Below are 15191 nucleotides of genomic sequence, written 5' to 3'. Positions count from 1 at the left end.
CATTCACTATTAGCTACTAATTTTTTACTAAATATTAAAGTTTCTTCTTTAACATTAGCAAACTATGAAATAACTTTAATGATCAATATAGTAAATAATATTAATATTCTTATTAATTTACAAAGTATGGTTCAGTACTGTTACTGCTTTTTTTTTTAAATAGTAAAGCACTAGCTTTCTTTCAGTATCCATTTTGAAAACTATCGGTTGATTAATCGGTATCGACCAGTGTGGTCCAACCTAGCTATCGGTATCGGTAAAATCCACTATCGGTCGACAACTAATTGTCACTGAGACTAAATCACTCACAGTCATTTTCTTCACCACTTCTGGCTCTTGGAGGAATGTCAGCATCACTAAAGCCTCCAGGAAATACACCAGCAGCAGCTCCTGCTCCCTCGTCATTTCTCTGATGTATCTCCAGTCGATCATAAGGTTATTGATGTGTTTCAAGACGTCATTTTCAGCAGACTCCAAGACCTCCCAGCACCGCTCTGGTGAAAGAGCCCTGTAGGAGAAGAGTGAAGGAATTCATCAAAAACGACTGCAAACATGGAGGGTTTCATAAGAAAACATGAGATGATGCCAAAAGCCTGCTGATGACTGTAACTGAAGACTGAATGTGTGCTAATGAACAGCCTGCTGCTGGTTTCAATGGCTGCTCTGAGTCCAAGTATTAAGCCAAAATATATATTTGAGTGAAAGTGGAAAAGCAGTGAAGTAGAAAAGTTGTTAAGCATTGCAAATGTAATACAAGAAACCAGAAGAGCATGAGAGTCGACAACATGAAGCCATATAGTTATAGAAGCACACTTGTCTACAATTAGATACAAACACATAACTGGAATACAAACCATTTAATCTCATTGGCATTTGGCCCAAAACAGACTACACTCAAAATAGTTCTATGGAAATGATTACAACCGCACTGGGAAAGTGTATAAATGCGTTTAAATGTAAAATATTTGTTGTAAATAATTTACATAAGGTTTAATAAGCTCAAGTGGAGCTCTGTTTTAACTCTACTAATACACAATTTAGCATTTACCAAGGCTTTACAGTATATATTTATTTCAAAAATAGCTTTCGGTTTGGTTTGCATGTGTCCTTAAAAAATACATTGTTGTTTTAACCACTGCATCTGTGGAACTTTCTCATTTCAATAAGAAAAAAAGTCTCATCTTTCAAATTCTGTCCATTTTTTTTCCAGAAAATTCAAACGATAAGTGTTGTTTTGATGCTTTTTGATGCGTCTTGACAGATCTGTATCAGTTCAAGTGCAATCATCTATTCCTCTTTACTACTAGTTATAGCATTAAATTGTTAGGCTATTTATTGTTAGGCTATTAGTAAAAACTGCCTTATATGCATAATTGTAATATTGTAGTTATGTGCAAGAAAATGAACTTCCTATAATTTAAACGATTAGCTGATGAATTTATTATAATTAAACTTATTTAAAAACAGACCAACCATTTGATCATTATTAAACCAGTGTTTAAATTAAAATAGTTAAATTAAAAAGTGTTCCTGTCTGATACTTTTGGCTGTGTGACAAAGAATTGGACATTTGCACTTCAGAATTACAGCGCACACTGAGTTCAGTGAAGGGTTTAACTATTGCATGCCTTTTTTTGTATGCGAGTATCCTCAACATAACCCCCCTGGTTTCACAAACGAGGTTTAGGCCTAATCCCAGACTAATATGTAAGTCTGAGCTGTTTCAACTTAAAGAAACTTGCACTAACCGATCTTAAAATATGTCAGTGCCTTTGTTTTGTCTCAAGATACACATCAGTATTGTTTTTTTCAAAGGCATGTTTATAAAAAGTACTTAAATGTCCTAATTGAACTATTGCCTAATCCTGGTTTAGTCTAAGCCCTGTCTGTGAAACCAGGCCAACAACTCTTAAAGGGTTACTCCACCCCAAAATGAAACATATCCGTGAAACGTATCCCAAAATTTTCATTTTGGGGTGGAGTAACCCTTTAACAAGTCTTTTGGCAGCTTTCATTTGTCTTTTCATTTTGCATGATTTACAATGCAACTTTACATTCTCTTTTACATTCCACAAGATGAAGACTTTTATCAAGACTTTCAACATATGACCTTTTCGTCTCTTTTCTTTTTACAAGATATTCTTCTCTTGCAGCTGGATCACTTTCATTGTGCCAGTGCTTAATTTGTAAATTGTGAGGTCCCGGAACAAGCGGGGTAACGGATTGGGCATGTGATTACAGGAGGGAGATGTAACGCGGGTTCTCGCGTTATTTCCTTATCACTTCTCACGTGTGTTTTGTTGTGAAACGTAGTTTGCGGATCAGACAGAGTTGTCGGCGATTCTTCCTATTGTAAAGTCATGCAATGTGAAAGCCCCTGTCGCTGATCCATCGTGCAGTGTGAACACAGCAGCGACTGAATGCTACCCCAGATAGTCACGCAGTGTGAAAACAACAGCGATCCGACGAGTTTGAAAATTGTGCAGTGTGAACTCGGCATAACAGCGTGCATCAGTTGCTTTTAGGGTCCGTACCATAAATAACCTGGAAAAGCCATGAAACTTTAAAACAGCAATTTTCAGGCCTGAAAAAGTTGAAAAAAAGTTCTCTGTACAATAGAGTTATATTTAATCAGGTCCTACATTTCGGTGGGGTATTGTGTGTAGCTATAACGCATCGTTTTACTCATTCCCGCAGCTTTCAAGTTTATAATGAGAGAAATTCCTGTATTTATTTAATATAGCATGTAGGTTAGATGCGCATACAAATCCACACAAAGTATAAGATTAAATCAGTAGTTTGAAACCATGAACTCTCTCAGAGCGCGCTTCATGTCAGCGCATCTTGTCTGCACTACAATGAGCTGCTGCATGCTGCGATAAAAGACTTTCACTCGCATTTCGGGACAGCTGATAGAACTGTCACTTCACTAATCGGGTCATTGTTGCATTGTCACAAAAATTTATCATTTGCACTTTTTAAGTATTTTTAAGCCATTTGGTACTCGCGCGCTCACACAGTCACATCCAAAGTGCAGTATAAAGCCGCTTCGCTAGTATTATATAAGAGTTTTTGTAGTTTGTTGAGCTTAAGCGACCAAATACACACAAAATGATGTCTAAATGGCCGACCTGGTGAGCATCCTCTTTAGCTCAGTAGGTTCCTAAATGTAAACAGTTGAGAAAGAAAACGCATGTGTAACAGTATGGATCCGTGCATTCGGTCTTGTGAGAACAGCCTCATGTGAGAAGCCGTTCACGTCGCATCTTTTGTGCGCTTAAGTTTGTTATTTCAAATGTAGATGTGCGGCAAGCACATAATAGAAGATTTTTCATGAAATATATGCACGCCACAGGTCAGCACGAACGACTTTCACTGGCGTGTGGGGAGGGAGATCCACCAAAATGAGGTGACGGATCGGATTTCAGAGATGCTGGATTCGGATCCGGCTCGTTCCGGCACAAATTAAGCCCTGCATTGAGCTCCATGTCGTGATTTTTCTGTACTTGAGAGTTGCAATTAAAATGGTAAATTTAAAAAAATATAATCATGAAAATGGTTTGAAAGTGTAAAATATCTTTAACTTAAAATAAATTCTCAAACAATAATTAAAACATTTTTTTTTTTTAAAAACAGACAATCTTAGATTATTTATTTACCTTAAATAAGGTTTTTAAATTTCATATAGACATTCATTGCAGCTGCACCACTTGACTTTTGTAATTTTACATCGAACAGTCTTCCACTTGAATGTCTGTATTAGCTTTAGCCTGTGCTAGCATTCATACATGTGTGTTTTTAAATACAATAAAGAGGTTTTACATTGGTTGTACCAGCCAACACATGCTTGAAAGAAGTTTGTTTTTGTGTTTATTTTTAATAAGAGAGGGATAAAGTTCTACAAACCTTTTTACTCGGTCTTAAGCACAACATTACATTATCTAGAGGACTCTGTGATCTTTATGTAGAGTACTATTCTTTGACACAACTAGGAGTAATTGTTCTCTAAACCATCAGGATTCAGCAGCGAGGAGGAGTAGTTTGCCGCTACAACACTGAAATCTTGACTACTTATAAGTGGTCTTTGTCTGCTTTAAGTAAAGTGACATAAGTAACGTGGCAAGATATGAGACTTATAATCCATTATAACTATGAGAAATATAATCCATTGTAACTTAAGCAGATGGATCGTGTTCATTGTTTGTTATAAATCATCCTACTCTTAAAAGCTATAACCACAAATAAGTAACTATTATAATACATTAAAATGGTTCTTATGAATATTCATGAGATGATACAACATATTATAAAAGTTATTTATATTGCATTATGCATTCATTATAATGCCTTAAAAATACCTGTATAATGTATTATAAATACGGGCTTCATAGAAAGTGTTACCGTTCTCTCAAATAAATCCTCACGTGTCGATCAAGATTGTTTTGAAAATATGCCGTGTAATCTTCTCATGTGACTGTTACGGCTTGATTTTTGAGTAAAACTTTTTCCACACTGTTGGCACACGTAACGCTTTTCTTCAGGATGAATCCTCATGTGGGCTTCAAGGCTTTCATGTAGATCGAAACTCTCTCCACACTGAGGGCATGTATAAAGTTTTTCTCTAGTGTGAATTCTCATGTGTTTGTTAAGGTTTCCTTTTTGGCTGAAACTTTTTCCACACTGATGGCACACGTAACGCTTTTCTTCAGGATGAATCCTCATGTGTTCGTTAAGGAATCCTTTATGAATGAAGCTTTTTCCACACAGTTGGCAGATACAAGGACTCTCTCCAGGGTGAACTTTCATGTGCACTTTAAGGTGTACTTTTTGATCAAAACCCTTTCCACACTCAGGGCAGGTGTAAGGCTTCCCTTCAGTGTGAATTCTCTTGTGGACTTTAAGGTTTACTTTTCGAGTAAAATACTTTCCACACTGACGACATGAGTATGGTTTCTCTCTAGGGTGAAAGCTCATGTGCATGTTAAGGGCTCCAGGTTGATTAAAACTCTTTCCACACACAGGGCAGATAAAAGGCTTCCCTTCAGTGTGAACTCTCATGTGGACTTTAAGGTTTACTTTTTGAATAAAACACTTTCCACACTGAAGACATGAGTATAGTTTCTCTCCAGTGTGAATTCTCATGTGCATGTTAAGGTTTCCAAGTTGATTAAAACGCTTTCCACACTCAGAGCAGGTGTAAGGTTTGTCTCCAGTGTGAATTCGCATGTGCACTTTAAGGTTTCCTTCAGACGTGAAACTTTTTCCACACTCAGGGCAGATGGAAGGCTTGTCTCCAGTGTGAATTCTCATGTGCACTTTAAGGTGTACTTTTTGATCGAAACCCTTTCCACACTCAGGGCAGATAAAAGGCTTCCCTTCAGTGTGAACTCTCATGTGGACTTTAAGGTTTACTTTTTGAGTAAAACTCTTTCCACACTGAAGACATGAGTATAGTTTCTCTCCAGTGTGAGCTCTCATGTGGACTTTAAGGTTTACCCTTTGAGTAAAACTCTTTCCACACTGAAGACATGAGTATAGTTTCTCTCCAGTGTGAATTCTCATGTGGACTTTAAGGTTTACTTTTTGAGTAAAACTCTTTCCACACTCAGGGCAGGTGTAAGGCTTCTCTCCAGTGTGAACTCGCATGTGCACTTTAAGGTTTCCTTCAGACGTGAAACTTTTTCCACACTCAGGGCAGATGGAAGGCTTGTCTCCGGTGTGAATGCTCATGTGGACTTTAAGGTTTCCATGTTCATTGAAACTCTTTTCACAGTAAAAAGGGGTGAAATAACTTTTAGTTCCTGTTTCATGAGCTGTTTTCTGTGAGAAAGTCTCTTTAATCTGTGGCCAACTGAAAGATTGTTCTCCTGTTATAAAATCATGATGAGTCTCATATTGTTCTTTCGTTTCTGTTTCATTCGATACTGTGCACTCCTCTTTCAGCGGCATGAGGTCTATGATGAAAAAAGACAAATGTAAGTTAGCCCAGTTTAATAGCACAAAGAAACATGTACCAACATGTAAGCTAGAAAGTATATCCACTAATCTATTAAAGGAAGCGCTTCGGTCATGGGGATTGCGAGAGGAGCGTCAAGTCTGCGTCACTACTGATAATGCCACTCACAACATCAGAACTGTTACAGTGTTTTGGGCATCGTCTTCATTTAGCCATCGGTAAGTGTGTAATTAAATTACATTTATAATAATAATAGTAATTTATCTCGGTCTTTAACTTCGGAACAAAACAATTTACGATAAGGTTTAATTTGTTAACACTTATCTACTTTAAAGAACTAATAATGAACTATACTTCTACAGCATTTATTAATCTTTGATCATGTTAATTTTAACATTTACTAATACATTATTACTATCAAAAGTTGTACTTGTACTTGCTTTTTAAATAGCTTTTCTATGTAAATATGTGCTAGAGTGACATCTTTGACCATTGTGCCTCGCAGCTTTTTCCAACGCGTTTCGCTCTTGACCCAGCTTCTTTTCCATTCATCAGGGCTGCGGCTCTGGATACTATTATGCACGTCTTGTCTCTAAGAGCAAAAACTTCTGAAGTAGTAATGTTAGTTTGGTTCAGAGCCATAGAGAGACTCTCTCAATGGCTCTGGTTTGTTTGAGAGTGAAAGCGCATTCCTCTCATACCATTGGTAGGCAAACTTGTGAACTCGAACGTGATATCAACAAGTTTTTTTTTTTTTTTTTATGTAGGACTGTCTTTTGTTTTTTTTCACAGCCGAACACCACACGCCAGAGATCTGGCATGGTGCCGGAGAACTTTAACCCCTGTCCAGTGACTCCCCTTCAGTGTGGAAAGGCCTGAAAGCCATTACCAAGTACAGGACACCATCCCCCAGCACTGAGGTGAATCAACAACTTGCTGAAGACCTGAATGAGTTTTATTGTAGATTTGAAACCCCCCACACCTGTCCTGACCATCTCTCTACTCAACCGTTAACACCTCCAGCAACCCCCCTTTCCCCAACTCCTGTACTTCAGATCAGTGAAGAAGATGTGCGCCAGGTCTTCAGGAAAAACAAGAGAAGAAAGGCACCAGGCCCAGACGGTGTGACACCAGCCTATCTGAAAACTGCTGACCAGCTGGCCCCCATCTTCACACAGATCTTCAACAGATCTCTGGAGCTGTGCGAAGTCCCCTCATGCTTCAAACGCTCCACCATCATCCCCGTCTCAAAGAAACCCAAGATAACAGGGCTTAATGACTATAGACCTGTGGCTCTAATGTCTGTTGTCATGAAGTCATTTGAAAAACTGTTTTTGGCTCATCTGAAGGACATCACTGGATCCCCTGCAGTTTGCCTACAGAGCAAACAGGTCTGTGGATGATGCAGTCAACATGGGACTGCATTACATCCTGCAACACATGGACAAATCAGGGACATATGTGAGGATCCTGTTTGTGGACTTCAGCTCAGCTTTTAACACTATCATTCTAAACCTCCTCCTGCCCAGTCTAACTCAGCCCTCCGTGCCCACCTCCATCTGTCAGTGATCACCAGCATCCTGACAGAGGGGCAGCAGCTAATGAGGTTGGGAAAATACACATCCAGCACCCACATAATCAGCACTGGAGCTCCTCAGGGCTGCGTCCTCTCCCCACTGCTCTTCTCCCTGTACACCAACAACCGCACATCTAAAGACAGGAGGTTAAAGAGCTGGCTGTTTGGTGCAGTCTAAACAACCTGGAGCTCAACACGCTCAAAACAGTGGAGATGATTGTGGACTTCAGGAGAAAACCCCCTGTACTCCCCCCACTCACCATCATGAACAGCACTGTGACTGCAGTGGAGACATTCAAGTTCCTGGGATCCATCATCTCTCAGGACCTGAAGTGGGACAGTCACATCGACTCCATTGTAAAAAAAAATCCCAACAAAGGTTGTACTTCCTTCGCCAACTTGAGGAAGTTTAACCTGCCACAGGAGCTGCTGAAACAGTTCTACTCAAGTCTGTCCTGTGCACTTCAATAACTGTCTGGTTTGGCTCAGCTACAAAATCAGGCATCAGAAGACTGCAGAGAACAGTTCAGACTCCTGAACGGATTATTGCTGCCCCCCTGCCCACCCTTCAAGAACTGTATATATCCAGAGTGAGGAAAAGGGCTCAGAAAATCACTCTGGATCCCTCACATCCAAGTCATCCCCTTTTTGAACTTTTGCCATCTGACTGGCGCTACAGAGCCCCAAATACCAGGACAGCCAGGCACAAGAACAGTTTCTTCTCCCAGGCAATCTACCTTATGAACAGTTAAATGTTCCCCACATTATGCAATAACCTTATATTTATTTGCTACCACCTCCATCCTAGTACATCCCTGCATCTTCTTCTATTCTATTCCTTTCTATCATCTATAACACAACTGTACATATAATCATTTGTTTCAAATTATTTATTTTTCAATTTTTAAAATATTTATATTTACATGTGTATTTTTTTATTCTCATCTTATTTTTATTGACAGTGTTGTTGTTGTCTTTGTGAGCTGGAAGCTTATGACACTAAAACAAATTCCTTGTATGCGCAAGCATACTTGGCAATAAAAGCTCTTTCGGTTTCTGAATTCTGACCTTTCACTTTTTAAGACTAAAACAAAAGATGGATTCATTGTTACTCTTAATTAAAAAGCACAACAACAAAACAGTAGATTACAATGACAAACTAGCTTACAAAACGTTAATTAATAAAAAAATAACGTGCTGTATTATATAACGACTAATAAATTACAGAATGTTTAGCAAACACTGAGGAATCAAATGAATAAAATAAACAACAACAAAGAAAGCCTCCATAGTGTAATGTGAGGCGAGTATAAAAACCAGGCTCTACACCCGAAGCGCTCGAGCTGAAAGCACCTCTCTTCACGTGATCAGTGAAATCTGGCTCCTGCTACAGTATGCCGTGGCTTGGCAACACACGCTGTATGAAGCAGATGCTTTGGAGCAGTGCAGACCATGCACTCGCACATTCTCAAAAAAACGGTAGCAAATGCGACCATTTTGGTCACAGTCTAGAGCCCTGAGTAGCAATAAAACATTGCTGGGCTAGAAGTAAGAACCGCTTGTGTCAGGGACTGGGGGCAGGGTTACCGTGACCAACAAAATACTTTTGACCACCATATTTGAAATAACAGCTAAACACGAACACGTTGGATTCGCTGTGTTTGGATGCCAATGTAGGTTCTTAAAGCCATGAACATCAATAGCAATGCAATGTCCACCACTGTTGATGGTGTTTAGGCTTGTTCGGGATGGTGCCAGGCGAATGTGCCGCAGGAGCGACTGGAAGACAGATAGCTCTTTATGCTTTTGGATCATTCCCGCGGAGCCTCGGTATTGCGTACCGATTGGTCTGCCCGGCACCGATGCATCCCAAACAAGCCTGTTGTGTTTGTTCTTGCTAGGGGAAATGAGACGTATTCTGATGACATTTTCATACAGGGTTCCCACTCTTTCATGAACGCCAGATTCAAGGACTTTTTTAAGCACCATTTATTTTATATCAAGCACCTATCAAATTCACACGCCAGCATGAAATGAAAAACCTTACAGTACTAAACATTTTACTTACACTTAACATTTACATTTAAAATTTCAGAGTAATAATGTTTTGAATGTGTAGGTTTCATAAATTTAGACCGTTTTGAGCAGTTGTGTTCAAAGGAATTTAATGAAATTCATTGAAGTTAATACTGGTAATATTCAAATACAATTTCTAAAATATTGATAAAATATGCATCAAACTAGTAATGACAGTCCTGTCTCGTTTCCCCTCCTCTCGTGCCCATATTTGGTTTGTTCCTGTTCCTGTCATTATGAGTTCCTTAGTCTCCAGCCGTGTTTGATTTGTTCCCCACCTGTTACAGTTCTCCTCGTTTGATTTCCTTCTGTTTATAAGCCCTGTGTTTCCCTGTCTCCATGTCAGCTGTTAATTGTCTATATGTCTGTTTGGAAGTCCCATGTCTCCTGTGTTCCTGAGTTGTAAAATAAAGTCCTTATTACCGAGCTCCTCGTCTCCTCGTTTCCCGGGATCCAGTAGGATCGTGACAGAACAGCTGAACTAACTGACTGGATGATGGCCGAGGATAGGCTGTGGGGTTTGCGGCAGGCCGGTCGGAGGTTGGAGCGGTATGTGGAGGATTTCTGTGAGCTAGTTCACCAGCTGAGCTGGCACGATGCCGCTCTTGGTGCGTGCTTTCTGCTGGGGCTGGACGACGAGATGATCCGTTGCGATCTTCCTGCCTTGGAATTTCCCCTGATCGAACTGATTAATCTCGTGCTCTTTGTAAATAGTTCTGAATTCGAAGTTCAGGAAGTGAAATAACTTCCTAAGCCTCGTCGTCCAGCCCACTCAGAAGCACGCCGCGTCGCACCAGCTCACCTCATGCCCAGCACCCCCACATACCGCGCCAACGGCTCGGACCGCCGGCCCGACCCCAAATACCCCCGTGTCCTCCATAGCTCCACCCTCGTCCTCGGCCCTAGTCACCAGCCGCCGTTCGCGGCCCACGCAAGCCCGCTGCCGTCCGCGGCTCCGTCTCACCAGCTCACCTCATGCCCAGCACCCCCACATACCGCGCCAACGGCTCGGACCGCCGGCCCGACCCCAAATACCCCCGTGTCCTCCATAGCTCCACCCTCGTCCTCGGCCCTAGTCACCAGCCGCCGTTCGCGGCCCACGCAAGCCCGCTGCCGTCCGCGGCTCCGTCTCACCAGCCGCCGTCCACGGCTCACACAGGCCAGCCGCTGTTCGCGGCCCACGAAAGCCCGCCGCCGCCCAGAATCCGCGCTGCAAGAGCGCCCCCCAGTGCCTGCGCCACGAAGGCGCTTCCAAGAGTTCCCGCTGGTCCCGTCCAGCACCGCACTGCCTGAGTGCCCCCCAGTGCCTGCGCCACGAAGGCGCTTCCAAGAGTCCCCGCTGGTCCCGTCCAGCTCCGCGCTGCCAGAGCGCCTCCCAGTGCCTGCGCCACGAAGGCGCCTCCCTGTCACCGCGCTGCAAGAGCGCCGCCCAGAATCCGCGCTGCAAGAGCGCCCCCCAGTGCCTGCGCCACAAAGGCGCTCCCAAGAGTCTCCGCTGGTCCCATCCAGCTCCGCGCTGCCAGAGCGCCTCCCAGTGCGTGCGCCACGAAGGCGCCTCCCTGTCACCGCGCTGCAAGAGCGCCGCCCAGAATCCGTGCTGCAAGAGCGCCCCCTGTGCCTCCGCCACTAAGGCGCTCCCAAGAGTCCGCTTCCCCTGAACCCCAGCCCAAGACCACCTCTAATTTCCCCAGGAAAATTTTTGGGGGGGGTAGTAGGGCCCCTGCCAGAGAGGCCGAGGTGGGGGCTGGGGCCGAGGTCTCGGAGGCAGATCCGCCATGGCATCCCGAGTCCCCTGATCCGCCGTGGCCGCCGGACTCCCCTGATCCGCCATGGCTCCCAGAACGGGCGCCGCCCTGGAGGCCGTCTGTGTCTGCTGATCCCTAGAGGCCTCCAGAGCGCCCACCCCCCCACCCCGTTGGATGTTGCTAGGCGCGGGACGCGCCTTCCGGGAGGGGGGAGTAATGTCAGTCCTGTCTCGTTTCCCCTCCTCTCGTGCCCATATTTGGTTTGTTCCTGTTCCTGTCATTATGAGTTCCTTAGTCTCCAGCCGTGTTTGATTTGTTCCCCACCTGTTACAGTTCTCCTCGTTTGATTTCCTTCTGTTTATAAGCCCTGTGTTTCCCTGTCTCCAGGTCAGCTGTTAATTGTCTATATGTCTGTTTGGAAGTCCCATGTCTCCTGTGTTCCTGAGTTGTAAAATAAAGTCCTTATTACCGAGCTCCTCGTCTCCTTGTTTCCCGGGATCCAGTAGGATCGTGACAAGTGTTTTCTGTAGTTCTTGTACAAGATTTAAATTTGAAAGAATTCCGCAATTTTTTAATTAACAAAAAATGGTTAAATGTTGTAATAACACTGTGAAACCTGTTAACATTAAAAATTTGCACATTCTCTCAATAGAGACGTTACTCATTAATGAATAACTCAAGTCAAAATTATTTTGTAAATCCCATTTTTTCCATCTTTGACCGTGAGGAATGCAGGTGCTCAAACATGCAGCTGCTCAAAATTTCAATATTTTTTTTAAAAATATGTCATGAATATTTTAAACCTTGTACATGTGCAAATCTGCAACAAAAAAAACCCCAGGACTTTCTATTTGCTTTTAAACAGTACACGCTTTACACTAAGCTGTTCATTTTCACTAAGCTGTTCATTTACACTAAGCTAAGTTAGTGTATCCTTAGCTCCATGTTGCAGTAAGTTTTGGAAGTTCATTTTTAGTTCATCTCCTATCCTGAAAAGTCTGTCTTGCAGAGATTGACTAAAAATGAGCTCCTAAAACTTACTGCCAGATTCTGGAAGATAAATTCTCCAAACAGTGGCACAAGAGGATGAGATGGTCCTTCATGAGTCACTCTCAACTTATCCATCTATAAAGCCTACAAAAATTAGTCACTTCAGAATGTTATTCTTATTAAGTGAGGGTCATTTTTTAGGATTTTTTACCTAAAAAATGTACTCACTTTACACAGAGTGTGCATGAAAGTGAACTGCGAGCGCTCATTCAAATGAACAAAATCTGTCTGAAACCAAGTTAGTTTTGAGCTCATTTTGGCGGTTCGAGGCAGCTCACCAAAGCAAACTTTCTGGAGGAGTTTGTTTTGGCTCCTAAACACCTTTGAGCTGCCATTGGTCCGTGGCTATTAAACAATTGGTGTGTGTGTTCAGGATCTCCACCTTCTTTGACATGAGATTTTTTTTCTGCCCCGGTTTGTTTCTCATTCCTCGGAGGTCAGACAGGAAAACACCACCACCAAGTTACTAGCAACATGAATACACTGTGTCGAACAGCTGAGCAGAAACGTATCCACACCTGTACGATCGCTCGCGGAGAGACTTTAAAGATTCGGAGAAGGCTTTTAATTCCTAAAAAGAAATTGCAACGAAGCTTGGTGTCGACGACTCGGGTTTATGCAAAAAAGTGACGTAGAGAAAAATCTGAGACAAGTTTTTCAAAGCCATGAAAAGAATGAAAGGAAAGAATGGAGATATAAGCAAGAAACCAAAATCCTTTCAAATAAATGTTGTTATACCATACTGCTGCTGCTTTTTCAGTATGTGAATTTTAAAAAGGTATGTAATTAATAAAATGGCAAAAGAACATACAATAATAAGCCTGTTTTTATCCAAAATAAATAATGACACCACAAAATATTAAAAAATAAAAAAATAAGTGTAATAATTTACCCAGTTTAATAAAATAATTAAATAAAATAAAGCAACAAACAGGTTTGTGTTGTGATGACTCCAATATTTATTTACGAAAATGAACTTCGTTTGAATTATATCGGGGCCAGTTGAAGCTGCTGAGGAGTCAGAAATTCCTGCTAAGAAACAGAAGATGATTTTGGCAGCTTCTTCAAAATTGTATCATGTAAACGCGAAGCTGTCTCTCAGTCAGAGAGAGAAGCCAATGAAATGGAGCTTAACAGCTATTTACAGATTGCTGAGCAAAAAAATACCTCTGCATCCCTGCCGCAAGTTCCTCATCTGAGCGGGCTTTCAGCACAAGTGGCAATATTATCTCAGATCAGCACGTGTTCCACAATTTGTAATTTTTGATAGAGAAATGTTTATAATTTTGGTAACACTTTATTTTAGGGTCTCTTAATTAGTTGCTTATTAGCATGCATATTACTAGAATATTAGCTTTTTATTAGTAGTAATTAAGCACTTATTCTACGTGACCTTATTCTACATCCCTAATCCTACACAACACCTAAACTTAACAACTAATGCACTATTAATAAGTAGCAAATAGGGAATTTATTGAGGGAAAAGTCGTAGTTAATAGTGAATTAGTGTTATTACAATGTATTGATATTTTACCTGCAAAGAAATTTTAAATGTTTTATATTTTCAACAAGAATTTAATATATAAAAAAGTACTAAAAGTTTGAAATTGTACTTCAGTAAAACCCAAATGCCCCAGAGTAATAAGTACAGCAATTTAGTTACATTTCTCAAGTACTTTACACACCTGGACATGCTTCAAAAACAATGCATTTTTCTGTAGAGCTTGGCATTTTAATAAGCATCGAATGAGAATGAAACCAACCTGTTTGTTCCTCAGCTTCGACTCTGAATGCTTCTTCAATCCTCACGTCTTCACTCTCCTCTTTAATAAACGCCATCTTTATAACAGCGTATAGATCTTAGCAGGAGTTTTTCTGTGTGTTTGGACAATCTGTCATGTTTAAGATCAGAATAATCATCAACGAGAAACCAATCTCAGAGTTGTGTCTCAATCAGCTCCCTAGTTTAGTAGTCAGCGCACTGGTAAGGGACTCAATTAGAGTGATAATAATTAACATACCTACAGTTTCACAGTCTGAGCTGTTTCACCTGAAAGAAACCTGCACTGACTGATCTTAAAATATATCAATGCCTTTGTTTTGTCTCAAGATGCACACCAGTAATGTTTTTTCTAAGACACTTTTATAACAATTAGTCCAAGCCCTGTCTGTGAAACCAGGTTATAATTAGACAAAAACACTAAAAACTGCCACAACAATATTGAGTTTCTGTTTTCTCCATCAATATTTGTCAATGACTGAATTCGTGATTCATGAGCTTTACTTACTCAAAATAACGTGCATATTACCGACAGATAAAGCGCTACAACGTTACATTTAATGTCAATGAACTTTACATCGCTTGTAAAAACTATAAGACTCGACGGTTTGTATTCATGTAAACACTTTAAATGTTTAAAAACAAACCTTTCTTCAGGCGAATCACAACAGATGCAGGAGAGCGGCGCAGACTTATGACGTCACAGCGCCCTACCAAAATAAAAGTCCTGTTCAAGAGTTATTCAGTATTTAATGAGTTATTCGAGGTTGAATGATTGGTTAAATAAATGTTGGCTGGAACCATTTCTAACCATTTAACATATTATTATTGTAACAATTTAGAGCCATTTTTTTTTCCAAAACCCCACAAATGAACCATGGTTTTGCTACACTAACCATAGTTTATCATCGTGTGTATAGTAAAACTGTGGTTATACAACGGGTAATCAATACGCCAAAAATCAATAGTCCACTTTTAATGTAATAAAAACCATGGTTAATTTTTGTA

At 41.0% G+C, this 15191-nt stretch overlaps 1 protein-coding gene across 3 annotated transcripts; it reads right to left on the bottom strand.

The window, feature by feature from the left end:
- Positions 1-369: 369 nt before the first annotated feature.
- LOC131536687 (gastrula zinc finger protein XlCGF57.1-like) lies at positions 370-14869 on the bottom strand. Of its 3 annotated transcripts, none has more exons than XM_058769728.1 (4): positions 14831-14869; positions 14167-14295; positions 4402-5954; positions 370-508 (listed from the first exon to the last, which is right to left on the bottom strand). In XM_058769728.1, exons 2-3 carry the CDS (start codon positions 14240-14242, stop codon positions 4432-4434), a joined length of 1599 nt encoding a protein of 532 aa, XP_058625711.1. In that variant the 5' UTR covers positions 14243-14295; positions 14831-14869; the 3' UTR covers positions 370-508; positions 4402-4431. The 3 variants fall into 3 exon arrangements, 1 of the variants encoding a protein (XP_058625711.1); XR_009270044.1 differs by having other exon boundaries at positions 382-508; positions 4359-5954; XR_009270045.1 differs by having other exon boundaries at positions 382-508; positions 4359-5954; positions 14167-14278; positions 14831-14865.
- Between the last annotated feature and the right edge of the window lie 322 nt (positions 14870-15191).

Source organism: Onychostoma macrolepis, chromosome 03, assembly GCF_012432095.1.
Source record: "Onychostoma macrolepis isolate SWU-2019 chromosome 03, ASM1243209v1, whole genome shotgun sequence".
NCBI classification, from domain to species: domain Eukaryota; kingdom Metazoa; phylum Chordata; class Actinopteri; order Cypriniformes; family Cyprinidae; genus Onychostoma; species Onychostoma macrolepis.
The sequence above is the reverse complement of the archived record's forward strand: the minus strand, read 5'-3'. Positions and strand labels throughout refer to the sequence as shown.

Coding starts and splice junctions, on each gene's coding strand:
- LOC131536687 (XM_058769728.1), bottom strand. CDS start 14,242: ATGGCGTTTATTAAAGAGGAGAGTGAAGACGTGAGGATTGAAGAAGCA. Junction 5,955..14,166: donor CGAAGCTGAGGAACAAACAG/GTTGGTTTCATT, acceptor TTTTCATCATAG/ACCTCATGCCGCTGAAAGAG.